At 45.1% G+C, this 23,827-nt stretch overlaps 2 protein-coding genes across 6 annotated transcripts in view; both read right to left on the bottom strand.

Annotated features, from left to right (window-relative positions):
- Frrs1l (ferric-chelate reductase 1 like) overlaps positions 1–9,055 on the bottom strand; it is a 30,256-nt gene extending 21,201 nt beyond the window's left edge. Inside the window, exon 1 of the mRNA NM_001142965.1 lies at positions 8,698–9,055. Within this exon, the coding sequence (NP_001136437.1) occupies positions 8,698–8,935 (238 nt within the window). The 5' untranslated portion in view covers positions 8,936–9,055. The remainder of the gene's footprint in view (positions 1–8,697) is intronic.
- Positions 9,056–10,635: 1,580 nt separating this feature from the next.
- Positions 10,636–23,827, bottom strand: part of Epb41l4b (erythrocyte membrane protein band 4.1 like 4b) — a 151,197-nt gene continuing 138,005 nt past the window's right edge. For 4 of the 5 annotated variants that reach the window (XM_011250068.1, XM_006538087.3, XM_011250069.2 and 1 more), the window contains 2 exons: positions 18,246–18,391; positions 10,707–14,467 (listed from right to left, as the gene is read on the bottom strand). In XM_011250068.1, the coding sequence (XP_011248370.1) occupies positions 14,398–14,467; positions 18,246–18,391 (216 nt within the window). In that variant the 3' untranslated portion in view covers positions 10,707–14,397. Of the gene's footprint in view, positions 14,468–18,245; positions 18,392–23,827 lie in introns of all 5 variants that reach the window. The other variant, NM_001355492.1, reaches the window with a different exon arrangement.

Genomic DNA, 23,827 nt, shown 5'->3' on the forward strand with positions numbered 1-23,827 from the left:
GAGATAGACAAATATTGAGACAGAAGGCTTCATGGTTGCCAAGAGCCAAGACAAGGGGAAACACAAAACGCCTGCCTGCATGGTATTGGCTCTAGGGAAATATGGTTTCTTTTCAGGGTGATCAGAGTGTTCTAAATATGACTCTGGCAATAGCTGCATAAAGCCTGCGAGCATACTTACTGCCACTGAGCAACATTCCCGATCACCCCTCCTCAGGCTTTCACTAACTTCACATTTCAGCTCACTATACTCAGAAGACATCTATGCATGCTATGTAGAGTCTCTGTAATCCTGACTTCCTATAACTAGTTCATGACAAATTTTAGAGGATCTTCCTGTGTGTTCAAAAAACAGTCTGGTTCTGTATTTGTTTATATACTCACTTAAGTAATGTTATTATTTATAGAAGTCAAACAATAGGTATCTTTTATTTTTACAATTTGATTTTTTCTAATGCTAAGGGTAGTGTGCTGAATTTAACACATTTTGTTTGGATATTTATTTATCTACATATTTAATGTATTACCCAATACCTATTACTAATACATTTATATTATAGAATTAACATAATTACAGATTATTGCTTCGTGTATTTGGAAACACCATGCATGTGTTTGTTATAGATATATGCATGCATACATATATATATATATACATATATATATATATATATATATATATACATATATATATATATATATATATATATATATATATATATACACACACACACACACACACATATATATATATAACACATATATATATATCAATAGTTATTTTTGCAGCACTGAGTAATGAACCCAGAACCTCATTCATGCTGAGTAAGCACACTACCACTGAGCCACAGCCTCAGCCCTGGAAACTTACATATTGGGTTCCTGATTTATTATTTCTTTCATCACTGTATAACATTATTTGTCCTTCACAGTCCAACTTTAATTATACTGTGTCAGATTTTGTTACTATCTCAATTCCCTTAAAACTCATTTTTGTCCCAAACCACTTCTTTTTTACTTCTTCCAATATATTTGTATTTTCAGTATATATTTATATGCATGATCAAAATTCAACCATAATATCTTTCTCTCATCAAGTCTGGCTGCCACACTAACAAAGTTATGTTGTCACGTCAAATGAGTCGGGATTATTTTCTCTTCCTCTGTCCCCTGAAATATGTTCAGGACACTGGCAAAATGGCTCCGTGAGTAAAGGTGTCTTTTGCATAACCTGAGTTTGATTCTCACAACCCAAGTAAAGGTGGAAGGAGAAAACGACTCTATAGATTATCCCCAACCTCCACACGCACACCATGACACTCATATTTGTACAGCCCCGCCACCACATCTTGCACATGCACACACACACACGCACACGCACACGCACACACACACACACATGCACACACACACAGACAGACACACACCTTTTTTAAATGTAAGGATGTTGTGTCCAAATGCACGTCTGTATACCATGGCTTATAGAGGCCAGAAGAGGGTATTGGTCTGGAGTTAACAACTGTGAGCTGGGAACTGAGCCTAGGTCCTCTGGGAAAGCAGTCAGTACTCTTAATTGCTGAGTCATCTCTACAGCTCTACACATTTTTAAAGTTTATAAATATTTAGAGTGAGCACTATCTCTCACTTGAATATTTGGTAGGACTGAGCCTTGAACTTTCTTATTTGGAAGATTTGTTTTTAGTTGACTCGATTTTTTTTTCTTCCTTTTTTTCTTTCTTATGTGGTGTGTGTTGTGCATGTGAATACATTTTTACATATCTGCAGGCATACATGTATGGGCACAACTGCTCATATGAATGCCAGAGGCTGACATCAGGTGTCACGTTCTGTGGTGAGGCAGGATCTCTCATTAGACCCAGTGTGGTGAGCCAGCTTCCTCCATGTCCTCACCTTCTCTGGGCTGGGCAAGGACTTTACCTTCCAGGTCCCTGCACCACCACCACCCACCCCACACAGCCAGCCCATCCTTCTCAGTTCCTTTGATTCAGGTTTTCTAATTCTTCAGTCAGATTCCCCCCCTCCCCCCCAACTCCACTTTGGACAAGGTCTTGCTATGAATCCCAGTCTGCCTTCAAATTTGCAATCCTCCTGCCTCAGCTTCCCAAGTACTAGACAAACCAGCTTCTTATTGGTTTTCTCGGTTTCCATTGTTATTGAACTCTGTCCTACCATTAGACTTGCCACATAAAGTGTACAATTCAGTGCTTTTTACACCTCCACAAGGTTGCGCAACTACTACTATCTAGCTCGACAAAATTTCCATGGTGCCAGGAAGAAGCCAAGTGCCAGCCAGCAGCCTCTCTCTAGTCCTGTCTGTGTAGCCCCTGGCATCCTTCTGCCCCTACGGATTTGCTCGTTCTGTCCATTGCCTGTCGATGGAAGCATGCGGCCGGGTTTCTGGTTTCTTTCACTTAGCATAACGTTTCCAAGGTTCATCTACCCTGCAGCACGCATTGAAACTTCATTCCTCTTTATAACAGAATAGTATCCCCACTGTACTGGTAGGCCGTATTTGTTTATCTGTTCGTCAGTTGGTAGGCATTTTGGTTGTTCCTACTTTGGGACTATTCTGAATCACACAGCTGTGTAGAAGGCTTTATGTGGATACATTTCCAATTCTCTTAGAATGCAATGGCTACATTATATGGTAACTGTACGTTTTATTCTTTGAGGAGCTGCCAAGCCATTTTCCAAAGAGCTGTAATATTTTACATCCTCATTAACAATGCACAACAGGTCCAACTTCTCCACTCGCTATTTTAAAAAATAAAAACCTTAAAATCCTCTTCTTGTAAAATGTTCAAGTACTTCTTCACCTTTCCTGCATCTTCCTCAACGATGAGATATATAGGTTGAACTACCCAGATATGGCCCCCTGGCCTCTTTGAATTAGTTACATTCATTTCCTCATTTATATCAGTTTGTTTGCTTGGCTTATTTCCTCTCCTCCAGGTCCCATCTTGATACCATTTTTCTCCAAATTGAAAACCTAAATGAAGATCTGGGGAAGTGCTTGCCACACAAGCATGAGCATCATCTAAGTTTGCTCCCTAGCATCCGTGTTGTAAAGCTGGTGTGGTTGCCCTTGCTTGTAATCCAGACATTGGGAAGATTCGCTCAGGTAGCTGGACAGCCAACTAGTCTACTTGGTGAGTCCCACATCCCCATAAGAGAAAACCTGTCTTAAAAAACAAAGTGGAGCTGGGAAGATGGTTCAGCAAGTAAAAGCAATCGATGTGCAACCATGAGGATCTGAGTTCAAATCCCTAGCACCCATGTAAAAAGCCAAGTATTGCTTGGCTTTTTACATGCTTGCAACCCAGCAATGGGGTGGGGATGGGGGTACAGGAGGATCATTTGAGTTTGCTGGCTACCAGACTATTAGTTAGAGGCCATTCCAACGGAACAAGGTAGAGAATGATAAAGCGTAATGTCTACCCTCTTCTTCTGGCCTCTACAGTATAAATCACCCCAGGTCCATCAAAGCAAAATAAAAGTACAAGGTGGGTGACTCCTGAGGAACAACACCCAAGGTTGGCCTCTGGTCACGGCATGTGTATGCATATATATATACATATTTAAATACACATCTGTATATACACTGGCATACATACATATACAAAGCCTAAAGGAATAATATTACATTAGAGGGCTTTTTTATTGTAAAATTTCTTCACCTTTCTCACATAGATTCAGTCTTTCTAGTAATTTTGTTTTAGAAACTAATTATAGCCACTTTTTTTCTTCTAATTTTTATTTTATCATTTCTGTTTACCAGATATTCCTATAAGAAGTTGGTTTTCTCATTTAATTTTATTTATTTACTTATTGTTTATGTTTGCAGTGTTGGAGGCGGAACCCTCAGCCTTGCACATGCTAAGCAGCCCTCTGAGCTCCACCCACACCATGCACATGCTAAGCAGCTCACTATCACTGAGCTCCACCTCTGCTACATCCACTCCAGTAGTGACAAGCGCGACAGGCCCCGAAAACCTGGGCACTGTCCCAAGGCGAAAAGTTCACAGAAACTCAGTCTTCTGGAATCATGGCATTCTGTATAAAGAATGCTCCAATGTCCTTGCTTTAGTTGGTAAACGGATCTGTGTGCTTTCCCTTAATATTGCTTTATTACAAGTGCTCCTAAGGATTGATATTTTGACATATAGCTAAGTTAGATTCTAGGCAGTCCTTGATCCAACCCTGGGCATGGATAGCTAAGTCACTGCCCTACACAGGAATTTACCATTATCTAGGAAGAAGGAAGTTTGTGATCTAAGAAGGAACCAGAGTAGATACTTAGAACTATAGATAGCTGAGTTACACCCATACACAAGTATTTACAATGGCCTAGGGGGAAGGTGGACTATACAGTAGCCTAGAGTAGGAACTATGGCAAGGGCACCAAGCCCTTGCCCCTGGCTTCTAAGACTAAGTGAACCTTAGGTGAAGCTGCTTTTGATCCCAGTTGCTAACATTGAATTTTATCCCAGTTGGTTCCTGCCAGTTCTTCTGTGTTTGCATTCCTCTGTTTTGTGTAAGAATCCAGTAACCTCATTGTACCTTGCCGGTGTGTCACCCAACTTCCCTATTTTCTTCTGTATAAAAAGTTTGATGCTCGATTTGACAAATTACATTCAGATCCAGCACACGCTCTCATGTCTGTGTCTGTCTGTCAATTCCTGCCGACTCTATGCCCATCTGTCCAAATCCCTTATTCCCATGGGTTGAGTGGGGCCGATGGCCCAGTCTGTGGCACACCTCCGTCCACTCTCCGCTCTTTGAGGCTCTTTGGCTTCCATTCTCATCTAATTTGTGGACTGTGTGTCCTTTTTCTGCAATCCCTTGAGCCCATTTTGCCATACTCTACTGAGTGGTTAATGGCTTTTGCTTTGCTATTTATTGCTTCTAATTAACTGGTTGGATCGGAGCCTTCAGGTATTCATTTAGCCCTCGATTCCGTGAAGTTTCAACCACAGATTGGCTGGTTATACCATTCAGCTTCACCTCCGAGAACTACAACATCAGCCTCTTTCTGCAGCCACCTGAACTGTCCCTTCTACTTACCAGGGTCATATAATGCAGAGAGTATGTTGAGCAAGAGAAGTGGCAGGCCGTAAAGTCCCTACACGGGTGCTCACACAGTAGTGCTCTGCCCCCTCAGGACCTGCAGCTTTCAACTGCCTAGAGCATCACTCTGAAACCCGGCATCTTAGGTGCCTTCATGAAAACAAACCCTCACTCCGACCTGCTCAAGTCCGGTTCCTAGCTCTTGCCAACATGGATCTTAGACCTAGGCAGGCCAGACACCCGGCACTACCTACTCATCAGAGTCAGTCCACTGATCCAACATTCCCCTGCTACTTTCTAGCTGTGTGAGTTCAGCCAACATTTGAAAAGAAAAAAAGTGAGTAATTTCCCTTAACCCTTAAAAGGTGGAAGGAAACAGTAGTATCTAACTCACAGGATCAGTGTGCAGATGAAAATTAATGTAGGAAACCGTCTGGCACACAGTAGGGACTTAGGAAAGGACAGTGAAGGCTGGGGAGATAACTCCCTCAGTGAAGTGCTTGACACACAAGCATGAACACTTGAGCTCATATGGAAAATCTGGGCTTCTTGGTGATACTTGTTTGTAATTCCAGTGCAGGAGGAGACAGACAGGCAGATTCCCTGGGCTCGCTGGGATGGATGCGCTCCAGGCCAGTGAGAGAAAGAGAAGAAAAATAAATAAATAAATAAGGTGGGTAGTGCCTGAGGAACATCATCCAAGATTGTTTTATGGCCTCCCCATACATGAATAAGAATACATGTGCCTGCGCGGGCACACACACACATGCATGCACTTGCACGTAGGAATAAATAGAAGTCGAACATAGCTCCAATAAATGTTCATGGAAGACTATGTTTACAGAGGACCCAGAGGAAGAATCAGACATGTATTGGTGGCATTAAACTTCCAGATTCATAGGGAGATAAGCTACACATTTACATACAGTGCCTGACTAACATGGGAAGGACACAGGCTGATGAAAAATGTCCTATGCATGCTTCCATCCTTCTCTCTGCCTCTTTCCCTGCTCTTGCCACAACAGAAAAAATCTGGTCTTGAACTCAGGGGTGAGCTGCTCATTGATTTGAATGTCTTGCAAATGGCCAGATAATTATGTCTTAATCATAAGCAATCATAAGTGGGAGTTTTTGTTATCAGCCAAAGGGACAGCAGCTACTACCATCCTCAGACTCGGGCTCCTCTATCCTGAGCAGCTGACAACATGAGACTGACACAGAAGGCTTCACTTTAAGGTTGAAAACGAAGGCAACATTCCATTTCCTGTTGCTTTTCCTCCTCAAAGAATACCCAGAGTAGTTACCCATAATCCAATGTTTTATATGCTCCTGTTGTTTGCAGCATCTACGCTCTGGGCTGGAAGCCTACTTTGCAGAGTGACTGTAAAGCGTTCCTTGGGAGCTACTGTCACCTGATGTTGGCCTTCATAAAACCTGCTTATACAGTTCATTCTTTCCATGTATGTAAACAGACACAGAGCCTGGCTTGTTCTTCCTTAGTTGAGAATATATGTGCTCACATACTACCTTTAAGTCACTTGGAAGGACAGACTGGTTGTGTAAGGGAGAAATACGGACTACGTGCTTTCAGAAAAATATGCTTAGGAATATTTAACCTCTCCCAGAGTGATAGATTCTGTTTAGTGTGTTGTTCCTCACACCATTTGCTCCTTTTTCCAGGGCTCAGGGGTGCCTGGCCTCCCTTGCAGCTAGGACATTACTTAATTATGCTTGTAATTGCCAAAGACTATGAGAAGAGACGATCTATGCAAGCAGCCAAAAAACGATAATTACTTATCCTAAACTTCTCTTTTCCATTTCTTCAGTTGTGTGTGTGTCTGTGTGTGTGCATGCACATGTCATGTGTATGTGTGACTATGGATGGGCGTATGCCACACATGCTCCGAATGTGGAGATCAGAGGACAGCCTCAGATGTCAGGTCTCTCCATCCATCCGGAGATAGGGTCTCTTGTTAGCTGCTGCATATCAGATGGCCCACATGCTCCAATGATTCTATTGTCTCCATGTCCCATAGCTCCACAGGAGTACTGGGATTACAGACACAGGAGCTACTGTACCTAGCTTTACATGGGCTCCAATGCTCTGAACTAGGGTTTGTGAGGCAAGGGCTTTACCAACTGCGCCATCTCTCCAGCACCCTACCATCAATTTTGAACAAAGACATACAAGCCACCAATCTTCTATTACAGAGATGAGGACAAGGTCTTAAAGGATAGTAGAGCAACAAGATGGAAGGCACGTAGGTCCCTGAGTGACAACATGGAGTAGAGTTGCTTCATCAGCCCTTGAACAGCCAGAGTCGAGGTCACTAAGTGTGTGTGTGTGTGTGGGGAGGGGTGGTTCAGCAGTCTCTATTTAATAAATATATTTCCAATATTATTGGAAATAAATATATTTCCAATTCATTCTCTCCACCTTCCTTAATATAATAATTGTATTATTTTGAAGTGGATACTGTATGTCTTTTTTAGCTACAAGATTACCTGTCCCCAACTCCTTTACAGCTATGTGTGACCACATGGCTAAGAAACTAAAATCATTCTATGGAACTTCTATCAGAGTAGCATCCTTAATAAGTAGGCAGTCAGTATTTTCTCCCCACTTTGTCTTTTTCACCCTCTGGAAAGTGAAGGTAGTGAGTGGGGTTCAAGCAGCTACTTGGGGTCATTAAGCTATAAGCTGAGAATTACGAAGGAGCAAAAGGTCCCTAAGACTGGAGACTTCATGCCAGCTTTGGATTGTGGGGCTTCTAGATTTCCTTGTGTGAGAGAGAAAATCCTATCTTATTGATGATATTAACATTTGTATGCTGCGTATAGCTGAACCTCATCCTCATTAAGAGATATATCCACGAACAGATAACCTCATTTCAACCCTCAGCTTGATTCTTGGCTCCTCTTTGCCAAGCTTTCCGAAAGCTGCGGAAGTAAGAGACCAGTTTCCATTCCTTTTATCAGAATGGCTTTGCCTTTTGTACTCTTTGAAACAGCTCCTCAGGGAAGCTGGCGAAGAAATCTCAGTCTCTGGGCCCAGATGGTCCCAACAATGGTGGCTCACACTAGGAGACTACAAGTGTGGTAGCAGCAGATGTGGGGTGGACTGGGGAGGGAGCTATGACCCATCTCTGGCGCCTGGGCAATGAAAGATGGAGCGACAGTACCTGTAAATTTAGGTTATTCCAGACCTACCAGGAGGTAATTGTGCAACGGTTGTCTCTAAGTTGGGTTTTCTGCTTCCCGCCTGCTGCCCTGGGCTCCGGAATTCTAGTCCAGATGGCGCCTCCTCCATTGCAGGAGAATGGAGGAGGCCAGACGCTGAGAACTAGGGGAGCATAAGCTTAGCACCTTCTATCCACAGCCTCGCAAGACTTGAGACTGACTCTCCCGGCCCTAGTCTCCCCACGTGTAAAGAGGGGAGCGGGCGCTGACAGCTCCTCCAGACTTCCCTCCTACAGGCTGGGTCAGAGAGCCGGGCTCCCTACTCTAGTCTCATCTGTGCCCATCTGCCTCCACTGACACCTTTGCGGACCCTTCCTGCGCCCCTCAACCTCCCACCCCCAGGTCGCCCCTCACCCTCTGGTAGCCTCACCCTCCTCTGACAGGTAGCGCAGGTCGTAGAACTCGCTGGCGAAGGTGCCGTAGGAGGAGTCGTGGCGCGGCACTGCCTCGTCCGCGCCCGCGTCCCCTCGCGCGCGTCCCCGGGGTCCCCGGCCCCCCGGGCCCGCGCTGTCGTCCGCGGGGCTGGCATCGCAGGCAGCGATCCCCGCCAGCAGCAGTCGCAGGAGCAGTGGTACCCAGGCCGGGCGCCGCAGGGGTTGCCCCGCCATCGCTGCGCACGGATCCCGCAGCCAGGCCGCTCCGGCCGCAGCGGGGACCCCGCGGGCGCGGGCCGGGACCGAGCCGCCGCCAGCACGCGCCGCGCAGCCGCGGAGCGCCCGCACCCGCCGCCTCCCTGCCTCGCTCTGCGCATCCTCGCTCCAGCCCCGCAGCCTGCCCCCGTCCGCTCAGCATCACCCCCTCCTCGCCTGACGCTCCTTCTTCGCGTCCTTCTTTCTATTCTCCCCATCGCCCAGTCGCCTCCAGATTTGACCTTTCTGGTCCCTGGGTGCTTAGTGTGGCCCGCTGATCTACAACATCAGCACCACCTGGGAGCTTGCTTGTATCGCTTCAGGCCCCACTCTGGATACACAAAGCAGAATTTGCTCTCTTACTCAAATCCCCAGCATCCAGTTTCCACACCTTATTAGAATGACTGTCGCCAACATCTTGCTCCTGCAACTTTTCGTCCGGAGAAAAAACTTACTAGACTCATAAATTTCTCTGGATCATCACAGAAGGAAGATGAAATCACAAACTCCCACTATCTACGTAGTCAAGCAGATATCAGAGACAGTGTGGAAAGTGTAACTTAAGACCTTGGCAAAAGCCACAAGTGCTGGAGTATAACCTGAGCCTTTCAAACTAGGCAAATGGTTTACCCAATTTCCCCAGAAGCAAAGTGCACAGACATTAAGTGAGCTAACCATGTCTGATAAGCACGACGAATCTCCACGTTTTCACATCAGCTTGTAAGACACTGCATTATTTATCTGGCCATTCATTTGCTCAATTATATACACAGATCCCAGGTTTGTCTTTAAATGACCCTTGTTGGGGTGGTGACAACTAGTTGTCTTCTGCAAGAAATAGTGACACTATCTCTTCCTCGATGCTACTTCAGAACCTTGCATGTAAACCTTTCTTCTGGTTCTTTTTTTTAAAAAAATGCATAAAGTAAGGAAACTGCTACTGAGGCAGAAAAACAGATTCCAAATGCACACCTAGAAGTCAGACTGCCTGGGTTATCAATAATGACCAGTGATCACTAATTCCCAGGATGTAGTGCATATTAAATAAGACCATGTAGGGAAAGGGTTGTAGGGTTCAATGTCACTGATGTCATAACCTTGCACAGAACTATGAAATACTGAGAAGCCAGTAATTTCAACTGATTTTTAGCCCAGTGGCTGGAAGACATGGGAGCTGTATCGGGATGGGAGATGCCTTGGGAAATCCAAAGGCCAGCTGTTCATTATTGTATATAGCCGACAGGTCATCAGAAGTTAACTATGTTAATCCTGCCAGGGTCTCACACTGAACCTGAAGCTCACCTCAGCTATGCAGGCTGGGCTGGGAGCTTGGGATCCCCCTGTCTTCCCAGCACTGGTATTATCGACATGCTGCCGCATACTGTTTTTTATTTGGGCATCAGGGATTTGAACTCAGGTCCTCATGTTTGCACAGCCAGTACTTTACTAACTGAGCAGTCTCCTGAACCCGGACCTTGCTGGATTTACCTGTCTAGTGAATCCCTAGGATCCACCTCCCTCTGCTTTCCACCCCAACACTAGGGTAATAGAGAAATGCTGCTGTGCCAGGCTTTTATGTAGGTGCCCAGGGTCCCAACTTCATTTCATACAGCAAACACATCACCCACTAACCCATTTCCCAGTCCCAGTTAGTCACTTTTAAAAGAAGAAGCATTTAATTTCATTTTCATTTTTAAAAGACAGACAACCTTTATTTCTCTTCTCATCAAAATAATTTCTCAAAAGGACCTTTTTTTTCTGTTATAAAACATCCCCAGATTAGTGCTACCATTCAGTATCCAACCAGGAACAGATGTGCCCTGCCTCTGACCGCCTGGTGTATGTCATTTTTCACTTTGAATTTCATAAGATATAAAAGCTGTGATCTTGGAAGTCCCTCAGAAAGTTAAACATAGAGTTGCCATATGATCTGGCAATTCCAAGAGGACCCAAAACATATGTTCACACAGAAAAATTTGTGTATGACTGTTCATAAAATTATCGTTCATAATAGCCCCAAAGCAGGAGCAACCCAAACATCTGCCAACTGAATAAATAGATAAACAAAACATAGCATCCTCATCATCTCCATTATTCAACCACAAAGACAGAATGACGTCCTGATACATGCGATAACACAGAGGAACCTTGAAAACATGGTTAAATGAGAGAAGCTGATCATGGAAGCCCACATACTATATGATTCCAGTTATATGAAGTGTCCAGAATAAGCAAATTCATAATCAGAAACCTACAGGCCAGGGTAGGGGTGGTTAGTGGTTGCTAGGGGGTGGTTAGTAGTTGCTAGGGGAGGGGCAGAGTCACAGGTCAGATTATGTTTGCCCTGCATCATGGACACGCTGAAAGACACTGAGGTACACACTTTAAAATCACTAAAATGGTGGGTTTTAGTCCAAGACTTTAAAGGTCTGTGATCTTTGAAATGGTGAATGATAACAGCGATATCAGAACCTTCCTGTGCTCTTTGGGAAAATAACATTCCTGATGCACCCTGGTGGGAATTTCTGAAGACCAAAGGCTTCCTTTCTCACACCCAAAGATCTGTGCTGTCCCTAACCTGTCAACTCTATGAGTTGAGGGTACCAGACCTTTGCAGTAACATGCCATGACTTCCCAACTAAGAGTCTGAGGCCATGCTGTACAGTCCCAGCTCTGTAATGATCATGTTAGCAGACTCTCTCCTCTCCTCTTGAATCCACAGTGGGTGGTTGTGTTACCCTCTAGTGCTGTTGTTTGGGTCTAAAGCAGACCAAGAAGGTAATAATTGCACAACTCCTTATAGTCACTGTGAGCTCCCCCAGGGCAGCTTTGCTGTCTCAGCACCCACCATACATTTAAGTAGGCAGAAGATAAATGGCCACTGCGGCCACTCCTCTCCTTGGGATGAACTGCCTGCGGTTCTGGGTTTGCACATACAAGAGCAACCAGCATGTTTGTGCTCAGGTTTGCAGGGATGTCCACCCACTGAGACTCTTGTGAGCCCAAGGGAGAGGTGGGGGACAAGGTAGGAGCTTGCAAGCCTCCTGAACGCAGCGGCTAGAACCTCCATGCACACCTACCTAGGAACAAATCAAGTCAGACTCGTGGGATACACATGTGGCCCGAAAGCTCCGGAAACCTTCTGCTGTGTTCTGGAGGCTTCCATCTGAGAGCAAGGGGGAGGAGTGCACACTGCAGAGAGCAGCTCAGAAGAGGAAGCAGCTGCTGGGTTGGCAGGAGGTGACAACCCTGTGTTCTATAGGAACATGGTTTGTGTCACGTGCACATGATAGAGGACAGCCAAAGCCATTTTGCTAGTAATCTAGGGGCTTCGTGAGTAAAAAGCACCCACCCAAAACTCCACTTTCCCCAGACAGCTCCACAGAAAGAGCAGGACAATACAGAGCTATTGATGAGAAGAGGGTCATGGCCTATATAGGTCACAGCAAGCCCCACAAGTGTCGATAACTCCTCCTGACATTTTTTGTACCATACCAAGGTACAGGAGGGGTGGATATGTGTACTGACAACCAGGATTCATCAGGAAAGGGCTGAACACCCTCCAGGACACTCTGTGTACTAAGGCAAGGAAATGTGCCATACATCCTATAAAGAGTTCCCTCAAAAAAAATATTAAATTGTAGAGTCAGTCCTTAAAGGGTCACTCCTTGGTTAACCGAATACCTGTTTACATACCTCGTTTGCATCAACGCTAGTCAGTGAGGCAACTTTTATAGTCATTAGTATCAAATTATTGGCACCATTCATTTGTAGGGGTGGGGAGAAGGCAAACTACAATACAACATAAAAATACAGTTCTGGTACAAAGGTACGACTCGATCAGTTCTATTGACCAAGCAGTCATAAGAAATGGATGTGGACGGTTTACATACGAGAAAACACAGCTCATAACTCATCACACGGAAAAGTGTTCAGCCTTGCTAGCAGTTCATCAAATCAGACAGCTTCTCAAGAGTAACTATACACATCTATTAAACTAGCAAAAAATAAAATAAGTTAGAATAGCAAAACTCAGTACTGGCAGAGCTATTGGTAAATAGAAATGCTTATACATTGCTGGTGGAATTATAAATTGTAAAGGGGATTCAAGCATTCAGAGGAGGGGAAGTTTAAATGAGATGACCTTTAAGGTCCTTCCAACCCAAAGATTGGATCTTTCTAGAAAGCAATCTGACAATATAAAACAAGAGCTATAAAATACTTCATGCTCTCTGACCTTGTAATCCCTCTTTGGAGATATTCCGGAGGGAATAATCCAAGAGAAGGATTTTATAGATATATTTATTTATTTATATATTTTTTTACAAAGACATTCATAGCAGCACTATTTATAAGTGTGAAAATTTGCATATAACTCAAATATCTGTTAGTGGGGAGAAGTGAGGTTAACGGTGTCATGTGAATATAAAGACATTTAAGGTAGTGAAAGTACCTGTCTAATGAGGAGATGTGTTAGGTAAAGAAATGTAACAAAGGGATGTCAGCGCTGAGCACAGCTATGTCAAAACAGCTTATCTGTGCGCAGGGAGAACTTTACAGCGAGCTGTGGGTAGGGGCTCCTTAACTCCTGCAAAGTTATTCAAGTGCATAATAAAAATTTAAAAACACATTTCTTGAAACTATATAAAAAGGGAGTTAAGTTTCTTCCAGGTCAGATCCTATCAACATGGTTAGAGTGAATGGAATTTAGAAATATTTTTCTTTATGGAAAGTCAAATGAATCTTTCTGATCCTGAGTCATCTTGACCCTGTAAAGGTTTTTTTTTTTTTTTTAGACAATATAAGTTAGAATTTCCTATATGGGCCTCAAAGATAAATTCCATTTATCCAAAGTTGTTTTGTATCCAACGAGTTCACACAATCAATTGTATTTCAGGTTAAGCTGAAATATTTTCAGTTGTATAAGATGCAACTTTCCCCCCTTCATCTATTCATGTCTGAATAAAAATAAATAACTTTATAAGATCTGTGTATTATTCAGTGTAAATGGAAAACCAGCAGTAAAGAATTTATTCTCTCATAAAATGACCCATTTAACAAACAGCCAAAGCTTGGTGCAAATGTCATTTAAAAAAGTCACATCGTTGAGAGTGTAAGCGGAGGACTCTGTGCTGCGTTAGTCCCTGGGGTTACTAACAGATACACACAGGTACCTCTGAATAGAAATCCCCTTTCATCTAGAAACTTCCTATCAAACCCTGTCTCCACTGCATTGAGCAGTAGAAAAAGCTCTCGTGCTCAGGAGACGTAAAATAACTTTTCCAACAAAGTCAAGCCGGAAGCTGGCTTCCGCTAACCCTGGAGACCTGGGCGAACAGAGCACACATCTGTATGTCGTGCCGCAGTGAGCACACCACCGAGCCCGAGGAAAGGAAGCGGACGAAGGCACCATGCCATCTCCAGGCAGCAAGGGTGGAGTGTCACAGTTCGGTCATCAGCAATCTTTTCATCATCTTCTCTCTTTCCAGTTCCTGCCGGAGCGTCTCTGCACTGAGAAGCAAGGGGCAAAGCGGTAAGAAAAAGCCTCCATGTCTTCAGGTGTGGGCAGAACCTAAATGTCGTCCTAAACTGGACTTCTTAGTCTCTACTGGGATGCCCTGCATTGGCTTGCAGTACAGTGAGAGTAAACTGTCTGGCTCCTGAGGGGTTTCCCTCCCCACCCTGAGGGGGCGTTCCTCGAGGAACTCTTTTGCTGTCATTCATCTCTATCATCTCACAACTGCTCAGTGAAATGTCTCTTGAAGGGTTGAAAAACTTTTAACATTAAAAAATTAGCTTAGTTAGGCATGGTGGTACATGCCCTTAATTCTAGCATTTGAGAAGCAGACACAAGTGGGTCTCTGTGAGCTTGAGACCGGTCTGGTCTATCCCGTGAGTTCCAGGGCTACATAGAGAGATCCTGTCACAGGGATGCATTTTGCCATTATACACATATGAAAGTCAAGGTCACCTTTCAGGAACTGTTTCTCTCTACTGAAGAATAAAACTGAAGTCACCAGCCTTTCTTGGCAAGTGATTCTATCTCTGGAGCCTTCTGGTGGCCTGGGGGTGGGGGAGGGTTAGATTTCTTTCACTTGTGCTTTTAAATTCATTTTATAGAAATTGTTTTTCTCGAGTTTATGTTGGTTAATATCCAAAGTAATGCCTTAACAAAGAATGTGCTGTGTGTAATGAGTAAAATAAAAGGGAGGAGAAGATAGAAGGGCAAAGGGAGGTTGGGTGAGTTACAAATTGGCTGCTTCGAGGGGCTGCATTTGACTTCTTGGTCCCAAGTTCTGTTGACTATTCCACTGTAAGTGGTTCTAATGAGAATGTCCTCCATAGGCTCAGATATTGAACACTTAGACTCCAGTTGGTGGCGCTGTCTGAAGAGGTTTAGGAAGTGCAGCCTTGCTGGAGGAAGTGTGTCTCCATTCCTGGGGACAAGCTGGATGAGACATAGTCTCACCCTATTGCTAAGTCACTCTCTCTGCTTTGTGCTCCCAATTGAAGACAAAGACGTGAGCTCTTGGCTTCCTTCTCCTGTTTCCTTGACAGCTGCTTGCTGCTGTGCCTTGCCCTGCTATGATGGATTCTTATCCCTCTGGAACCATAAGCCATAAACTCTCTCTTCCTTAAGTTGCCTTTAGTTGTGGCATTTTATTACAGCAACAGAAAAGTACCTAAGAAAGTTGCAGATCTTGTTTCTACTGGTTAAATAAATTCACACATATGAGTAGTTTTGTGTGTGTGTACTTTGCTTGATTGGAACAAATAGTTTCATGTCTCTTAGATAAATGCTCTGGTGTGTGGCCTATTCATCTTCCTCTTTAAAATGATGAACACCTCCCCCTCTCTTCATCTCTCTTGCTCTCCCTTTTAAGACAGGCTTGCCTAGGCTAGTCTTGAACTTGTGGCCCCTGGCAATTCTCCAAGCTCTGACTTCCAAGTTGTAGGAACTATGGGTGTATGCCACTGGAAGGGGCCTACAAGGTGTGTGTATGTGTCTGCGTGTATAATGATTTATTTTGATTTTTATTTTGTGTGCATATGCCACATGTGTACAGATGTCCAAGGAGGTAAGAAAGGGGACCAGATCCCCTAGAGCTGTAGTTAAAGGTGGCTGTGTGAGCTACCCAAAATGAGTACTGAGAACAGATTTCAGGTTCTCTGGAAGAACCGCAGCAGTCTTAACTGTAAGCCAGTGCTCCAGCCAGAAAATAAAATGTATATATTTAAAGGCATGGAGTAACTTTAATAATCTCACTCAGGAAGGAAACATGGCCAATGAGCCCCCACACAGTCTGGCCCAGGGTGCAGCTTTGGTGGGTTGCTGCAGTCACCCACCTTACAGAGGAAACCCACAAATCAACGCTCTAGCCTCACTAGCTCTTAGTTGTTAGAGACTTCGCTTTGGAGGTCCCACAGCTGCGTGAGAGTTGTCATTGTCTTGCCTGCCACCTTGGCTGTGGGTGATGAGTCTGACACGGGTTACCGTGATGATGCTAGACAAGGCTACCTTTTAAGGACAAGAGGACCTCTTTTGGGCTGGAAGTGGGGCTGGGGCTGCGGGTATAAAGTGTTTGTCCTGTAAGCACAATGACCTGAGTCCCATCCCCAAGTAAGAATGCCACACATAGCACACAGACACACTTCCACAGGGGAGGGAGACCGAAGGCTCCTTGAGGCTCCCTGGCCACCCAAACTAGCCTAATTACTAGTGAGTACCAGAGGCCAGTGAGAGGCTTTATCTTAAACAGACCCATGATGTACTGGAGGATGACCCCCAAGGTTGTCCACAGGCTCCACACATACTCCTGCACACACACAAATACATACATATATGAGCACACACATGCACATATGCACACACCACACACACACACACACACACACACACACACACACACACACACCACACACACACACACACACACTCTAAAAAGGTCTCTTGGTAGAACCCCTGACTTTACTTGGGCCAGAAGGCATCTGATGGGGGACTGGCTGGATGATGGAAAAGCTGTCATCTGTCTTCTTTTCTGCCTTATCTTTGAGACCAGAGTCTGCTCAGCTTCTCACACTGATCATTTAAGAAGTGTTTTGTCCAGAACGACAATAGAGGGTTGACTTGGCCTAGATTTGCCCAGTCTCTCCCTGACTTTAAGGCTAAAAATACTTGCTTGCCCCCATGGCTGGAAATACAGATCACAAAAGGAATACAAAAAGCTGGAAAAGCCCTTCCTGTTCCCAGAAAAGACACGACCGTCTCTCCTGAGGATTCCTGTCCCGGGTCACTGACCCCTCCATTCTCCAGAGCCAAGAGGCCGCTCTGAGGCAGGTTAGCTCTTTCTCCCCTTTCTTTTCCTGTCACTGTCTAGAGTCACTAGTCTCCTCAAGCTTTTCTCATGACCACCCTGCACCCCTAGTCTCGCTTAATCATGCCAGGCATGCCCAAGTGCAGGAACCTAGGACTGGCAAGTCCCTCTGCCAAGCCTGTCTTCCACAGCTATCTGCAACCTGCTCCCTGCCACCTTCAGGTGTCTCTTCAATGAGGTCATCCCAACCTTTCCTAATGGCTTTTCACAGTCTCAATTTATTCCTTGCCCCTGACATCACACACACACACACACACACACACACACACACACACATACATTTGTTTTTCTGCTTCTCTAGCCTTCACGCACAAAAGTGCAAACTCCCTAGGGTAGGACTTTATCTGTCCAGCTCACTGTTCAACCCTAGCACCTAGGACCCAGTGTACTCCTTAGAGACTGTTCCTTACAGGATAAATGAATGGAAGGATGAACGGAAGGGGCTGGGAAGATGGCTCGCTGTGTAAAACTCTTGCCACAGAAGGATGAGGACTTGAGTTCAAATCCCCAGCCCTCAGGTAAAGCCTGGCTTAGTGATTACGTGTGTATCTGTCATCCCAGAGCTGGCAAAGTAGAAAGAAGCAGAGCCCTAGAGCTCATTAGCCAGCCAGCCCAACTGAATTCATGAACTCTAGTTTCAATGCGTTGGAACCATTTCAATAAGTTGAAACGTATTCAAAAAATAAGATAGAAAGCAGCTGATACCACGCGATGTCGATCTTTAGCTTCCATACACATAAATGTACATGTGGATGTGCACTCTCACATATATGTGCACACATGAACATGAACATGTATATACAATACATACATCTACACACACACACATACAAAAGAATGAATGTGGGCTTATAGAGTCACAGACGAGGTGAGCTGGAGTCTAGGCCTGGCTCCCTGTTACTTATCTGACTCACCTGGTTGCCAGAGAGACGGGCTTCCGGGAGGTATAGATGGTCTGTACTGTGGCCACAGTCTCTGTCAGTGGCCGCAGGGTCACTGTTGGAATCAACGGGGAAGACTGGCCAGGACAACACTGTAATTTGTTCTCTCTAAAGTCTGCCTGGAGAGGAAGGAGAAACAAGAGATCAATCTCCAGGCACATCTTTATGTGTCAGCTGATCCCCCAGCCTCACTCAACTGCTCTTATTTTAATAATAGCTGCAGTTATCACTTTAAATGATCTTACTCTGTGCCTGACACCATGCTAAGCACTTTCCACACATTACCTCTTGACAACCTTTTAAGACAGAGATCAACTGTCACTGCATCTCAGAAACCATCCTTCGGAAGAAGTGTCACTCTTGTGGGTACCACAGAAAAGGCAAGACATGGCACTCAGACATTGTTGTGTTATATCTTGTAAACATTCTGATTTGGGGGGCTGGAGAGATGGTTCAGCAGTTAAGAGCACTTACTGCTCTTGCAGAGGATCCGGGTTCAATCCCCAGCACCCACATGGTGACTAACAACCATCAGCAACTCCATTTTCCAGGGGATCTGATGCCTTATGCTGGCCTCCGTGGGTATTGCATGTACATGATGCACAGAAACTCATGCAAACAGTTACATGAGCATGAGAATAAGTAAATAAACAAGCATTTTTATTTCATGATGCTAAAAGATAGAGCAGTGTAGATCTTCGAACTGCTTCTCTGGAAAAGAAAAATGAATCTTAGGGAGTTTAAGTCCGTGGTTCTCAACCTGTGTGGGTCACGACCCCTCTGGGGTCACCTAAGACCATCAGAAAATACAGATATTTACATTATGATTCATAACAAAAAGAATTTTATGGTTGGGGTCACCATAACATGAGGAACTGTATTAAAAGGTCACAGCATTAGGAAGGTTGAAAACCACTAGTTTAAAATTTCCAGTTGAGGAAACCCAGTAGGTAATTGTTTGTTGTGTGTGTGTGTGTGTGTGTGTGTGTGGTGTGTGACATGACACGCATGTGGAAATCAGAGGACAACATACAGGAGTCAGTTCTCTTCTATCTGTGGGTTCCAGGAATCAAGTGAACTTAGGTCATTAGCTTGGTACCAGAGGCCTTTACCTGTGCTGAATCATCTCAAAGGCTACAAGAAGTCACCAAAAACAGTACTCAGGGACTTCAAGGTGGCTTTGCTGGTAAAGTGTTTGCCACACCAGCAGGTGAAACTGAGTGCTAATCCCAAGCACCTACATGAAAAGTCAGATACAGCTGCACACATCTGTATCCCAGCACTGGAAAGGCAGAGACAGAAGGATCCCTTAGGATTTGTTCCAGTTTTAGGAAGAGACTCTGTTCTCAAAAAATAATGTGGAGGAAGCTGAAATGGTGGCTCAGTGGTTCAGAGTACTTGCTGCTCTTCAGAGGACCCGAGTTCAGGTCCCATTATCTATGTCACGTGGCTCACAGCTATAGGGCATCTGATGCCATCATCTGGCCTTTGAGGGCACTGTTACTCTTATCTCTACAAGCACCCAAACATGGGTGGCACACACTCACACATTCATACATGCATATAAAAAAAATAAAATAACTCTTAAAAAAAGGTAGAAAGAGATTAAGGTAGACACTTGATATTGATCTCTGGCCTTTACACACCTACGTGCACATACATACAAGCATATTTGCACACAACTGCACACATCCACATAAATACATAATACAGACAGACACACACACACACACACACACACACACACTATATTGAGAAAGAGAGTTTGTAGAACACAATTAATAATGTTCTTCATTGATAAAGCGCCACCATGGATCCAGAATGCTGTCCCCAGACCAGCAACATCATTGTTAGTTTGAAACTTGGTTAAAAATGTTCAGGCTTTACTCAAGACCTTGGTGCCAGAAAGCCCAACATGGTAAGCTCTCACAAGGACTCCAGATGTTTCTGATGCACAGCACTGTCACAACCACTGGCCTACAGCACAGGGCCTAGTTCACAGAGGGGAATCTCCTGCCACTTACAAAGCAAAATATGCGTATTACCTTTACATAGACTGCTCAAGAGCAGAAGCAGCTGTTGGGAGGCTGAGGGCAGTGGGGGTTTGGACTACATAGTGAGACTCTCAATAAAACCAAAACCAAAACAAATAGCAAGAACAAAATAATAAAAATGAAGAAATATCATAATCCCTTATTGCTCTCGTTAATCTATTGGCCAACAGTCATTTTTCATGCATAGTTTTTGTTTTTTTATCCTTAAAGATTTTTTCTTATTTTATGTGCATGAGTGCATGTTGTGCTTGCATGTATGTATGTGCATTGTGTGCACACTGGCACCCAAGAGATCAGTGTTGGATCCTCTGGAATTGCAGTTACAGTTGGTTGTGAGCCACCTACAGGTGCCAGAAACTAAACCCAGGTCCTCTGAAAGAACAGGCAGTGTTCAGAGCTTTCTCTCCAGGCTCCTCTTTAAAGAAAGTAAATAAATAAATAAAACCTTTTTGACAATACATGTGCCCCCCCCCCCCAACACATACACATGACTATTGTTAATGCTGATTCTTGACTCTTGGAAAAATTTACCATTCAGATTTCTTCTTCTTTTTTTTAATATGATTTATTTATTATTATATGTAAGTACACTGTAGCTGTCTTCAGACACACCAGAAGAGGGCATCAGATCCCATTACAGATGGTTGTGAGCCACCATGTAGTTGCTGGGATTTGAACTCAGGACCTTTGGAAGAGTAGTCAGTGCTCTTAACTGCTGAGCCATCTCTACAGCCCCCCACCCTGATTTCTAAAGAGGCTTTGATCTTTGAGTGTATAATTCTCTTCTTGGTGGTGATACAGAAGATGCGCTGCAGAGAAGCACAGAACCCCTGTTTGTGTCTTATATCTGCCCCTAAGGGAGCGACAAGCTTGTTTGAAATGGAGAAATGCTGAATGCTTGCTGTTGGGTCTCTGCGAATGTCATTTTGGAGATGCAGCTCTCTGAAATGCTCTTCGTGTCAGGATGTCCAGGAACACACATTCTTGTGTGGAGCATGAGGCTTGCTGCAGAGAATTGTGCAGGCGACAGTCACTGCTGCTGTTCATAGGGCCACTCTGGCTCATCACCTTCCAGGCACACAGTAGGGTGAAACCTCACTGACTTTCTCAAGCAGGAGGTGACCATGTGCTTTGCTTTTGTCCAGGGAAATAAGGACTTGGTGGTGCTTGTGTCCTTCATTCAAGGACCTGGGTGTGGCTGGGTTCTTCCCCCCCACCCTCCCCCTGCCTCTGTGACTGATGATGCTCCACATGGCAGGCAGCTGGTCCACCAGCCTGGGAACAGAGAGCAGAGCCTTCAGTCTGCCTGTGATAGATGGGCTGCATGTGCAGAAAAGTAATTCCGTGTGATGTTTAAAAGCTTGGCCTGCCTCATGCGGCAGCTGGCTAAGAAGAGGTTGCATTGCTTCAGTGACTGGGTGACAGGTGGGCTTCTGAGGCCACTTCTGAGGGCCATTTTCACCGATGGTGCAAAGGCACAGGTAGGTTAAAGAGCAGAGGCCCCAGTGGCTCTGACTGACTGAACTCATAGCACTCCTTATGGCTGTGCAACCCACGTAGAGAGGGTGGGGGAACCCGTCGCACTTAAAAATGGATCTTAAAGGAGCAGAATATTTTCCTATTAAGCCCTAACCCTTATCTCTTAAAACATCTGTTAAATGACAGAACAAGTAAAAACATTAGCTTTCAGTAGAACGAAACAGTTAGCAGAACATATCAGGTTAGGAAGAGGAACTTGGGCCAGATGCAGACAGGGGTCCTCCCTGTCTGTGATTCTGCTGGGAGATTTAAAGGCAGACAGTGGGCTGCCTTTAAAAATCTAGACAGAGTGGCTTGAGTCTATGAGGCTATGAGTATGGACATCTAATACCATGGCTCAGGATGCCCTTGTTGGACATCAGTGGGAGGAGAGGCCCTTGGGCCTGAGGGTGTTTAATGCCCCAGTGTAGGGGAATGCCAGGGCAGGAAGATGGGAGTGGGTGGGTAGGTCGGGGAACACTCTCATAAGAGGCAGGGGAGCGGATAGAGGGTTCCTGAAGGGGAGACCTGGAAAGAGGAAAACATTTGAAATGCAAATAAAATATCCATTAAAAATTAAAAAATAAAACAGAGATGAAGTGGGGAAAAGAGAGAGATGTTTCTTGGTTGATATGGGCCAACGTTCTCTACAAGAATTCATTAAGAACATTCAGGGTCACATAGGGACCAGATCAACTGCCCGTTCAACTTCGTACAGAGCTGTTGAAGGACCCTCAGCTGCGGCCAGGACGGGTCTGGAGGTCTGTAGAAGGCTTCCGTGTCTTGTACTTAGAAGAAGCAGCCTTGCGCAGGGATGAGAAAACCAAAAGCCTGAGCGAGGCCTTGGCTCTGGCTCCTGTGACTAATCAGCTCGGATATCACCATCTTCCCTCTCAACTATTCCCTACTCCCCAGCCTAGAGGCACTCTCTAACAGCTGGTCCTCCTTTTCAGTCAAAGCCTTCCAAAGGGGGACACATCATTATGCAGGTCTGCCCCTTCTCATGGGCCAAGCTTCCACCAGGCGCTTACTTCTGGCTTCCATATGAAAGCTGAAGGCTTGGTCCTGTGTGGCTGGACCCTGAGAGCAGGGACTAACTTGTTAACAAGCTCACAGCTGAGTGGGCTACTGGGGAGTGGGGGCTCAGTGGAGGAAGTGGGTCACTGGGGGAGTAGCTTTGACAGGTATATCTTGTTCCCAGGTCCCTTCCTTAGCTCCCTGGCTGCCATGAGGGCAGCTTTCCTCTGCTTGCCCTATTTGCCAGAGCTTTATATCAGGCCTGATATAAAGGCAAAGGAACCAACTAGCCATCTGCTGAGACCTCTGAGACAGAGAGCCACGGTGGTACTTCCCTTTTGAAGTTGGTTTTCTGAGGACTTTTTCATAGTGATGGGCGCTCAGAGAAAAGGACCCACTGTCTAAGTTCTGGAAGGCAGAAACCTGACAGCTGTCTGTCCCTCTCCCTCACCAATCTAGTATCTTCCCAGCCTCCTAAGTATCTTCCCCAGCCACATACTGCTCCCACCTCTGCCATTAAGATCACTCAGGGGTCAGCTCTCTGCATACACTCTCTTGAGCTACTGTCCTAGATTTATTTCTAGACAATTGTTCTAAACTTGTCCCGTCTGGACCCACATGTTCTCCCACTGCAGTCACAAAGATGCTTTCTAAAAACACCCGCCCTGCCCCTGCCCTGCTCCAACAGCTTCTGACGGCTTCCTGGCCGCTGCTGGGAAAGCACCAGGCATGGCTTTGCTTCTACAGCATTGGCTCCTACTCCTCCTCTCCCACCCTAGGCTCCTGTTTCCTGGATTCCAGTTCTCTGGCCTTCTTTGCAGTCCCTTGAATGTGTTGTGCCCCGCCCTTCCCCAGGATTCTCCTTCATGCTGTTCCCTCTGGCTGCTCTGGCTGCCTTTGCGCCATTCTTGCCCAGTTCTGAAAAGTCCCAGTGTGATTGCTGACATCGGCTTCCGGCTCCATCTG

This window comes from Mus musculus, chromosome 4 (genome assembly GCF_000001635.26).
Source record: "Mus musculus strain C57BL/6J chromosome 4, GRCm38.p6 C57BL/6J".
Taxonomy (NCBI): Eukaryota; Metazoa; Chordata; class Mammalia; order Rodentia; family Muridae; genus Mus; species Mus musculus.